Source organism: Palaemon carinicauda, chromosome 33, assembly GCF_036898095.1.
Source record: "Palaemon carinicauda isolate YSFRI2023 chromosome 33, ASM3689809v2, whole genome shotgun sequence".
NCBI classification, from domain to species: Eukaryota; Metazoa; Arthropoda; class Malacostraca; order Decapoda; family Palaemonidae; genus Palaemon; species Palaemon carinicauda.
Window position 1 is genome coordinate 65,100,797 of NC_090757.1, and position 930 is coordinate 65,101,726.

General features: G+C 34.5%; 1 protein-coding gene across 1 annotated transcript in view; it reads left to right on the top strand.

The window, feature by feature from the left end:
- LOC137626217 (protein GVQW3-like) overlaps positions 1 to 665 on the top strand; it is an 18,559-nt gene extending 17,894 nt beyond the window's left edge. The window contains exon 2 of the mRNA XM_068357291.1: positions 585 to 665. Coding sequence (XP_068213392.1) covers positions 585 to 665 — 81 coding nt within the window. The remainder of the gene's footprint in view (positions 1 to 584) is intronic.
- Positions 666 to 930: the final 265 nt, after the last annotated feature.

Below are 930 nucleotides of genomic sequence, written 5' to 3' on the forward strand. Positions count from 1 at the left end.
AACATCACGTTTATGGAAACTGGATTTAGTTCTGATAAAAACAAAATTGATATTTCTACAAAGAGATGAGATCATTATGTCTAACATAGATATCTGTTATTGTTACATAGAATTTATTATCTGGTTAAAACAGTTCTATACATTTTTCTAATTTTTTACTACTTGGTGGTTCATTATTGAAACAGAGCCCCCAAAATTTTTGTTTTGAATTTTTACTTGAATTTCAAACTGATACATAATCTGAAGACAGAGAAGAGGCATGAACAAAGGATCAGAATTCCAGTAAAATCCCGTTAGTAGAATAAATTTGAGGTAGGTCGATGGCTCTCTCTCTCTCTCTCTCTCTCTCTCTCTCTCTCTCTCTCTCTCTCTCTCTCTCTCTCTCTCTCTCTCTCTCAAGGTCATCAAAGAGCTCACAGAAATACACGGTATGAATAAAAGATGGGAAGTCCATTTTACCTGTGCACTAAAATTTATTAATTTACGCTTATATGACAATTACAATGTAAATTGACAGCTTAAATGGTTCCCCACCAGTGTATGGACAAAAGAGCAATTATTTTTAATTTTTTTATGTGTTTCAGATTCGAGTTAGTGAAAGGAAACTCGGTAATGAAGTAGCGCAATCAGTCCACCTCACACTGTATCTTGTAGGCCTTACGTAAGAAGGGTCTCTGTAGCTTTCCTTCATCCATCCAAGACTTAGTTTATGGCCTATTTTTTTGTGTCCTTACTTCATTTCTCCCATCTTACTGTCCAGCCTTTTTAAGTTTTACTTCGTGTAGTGTCTCTGCAGGTTTTTATCAAAACCCTGACCCCGGCTACACTTTTCTATCTGATTTCTCTTCCCCCTTTTTTTTAGCTTTTTTAATATATTATTTATGTGAAAGATCTATTTTGATGTTCATCAATTCTCTTGTAGTTCATTTC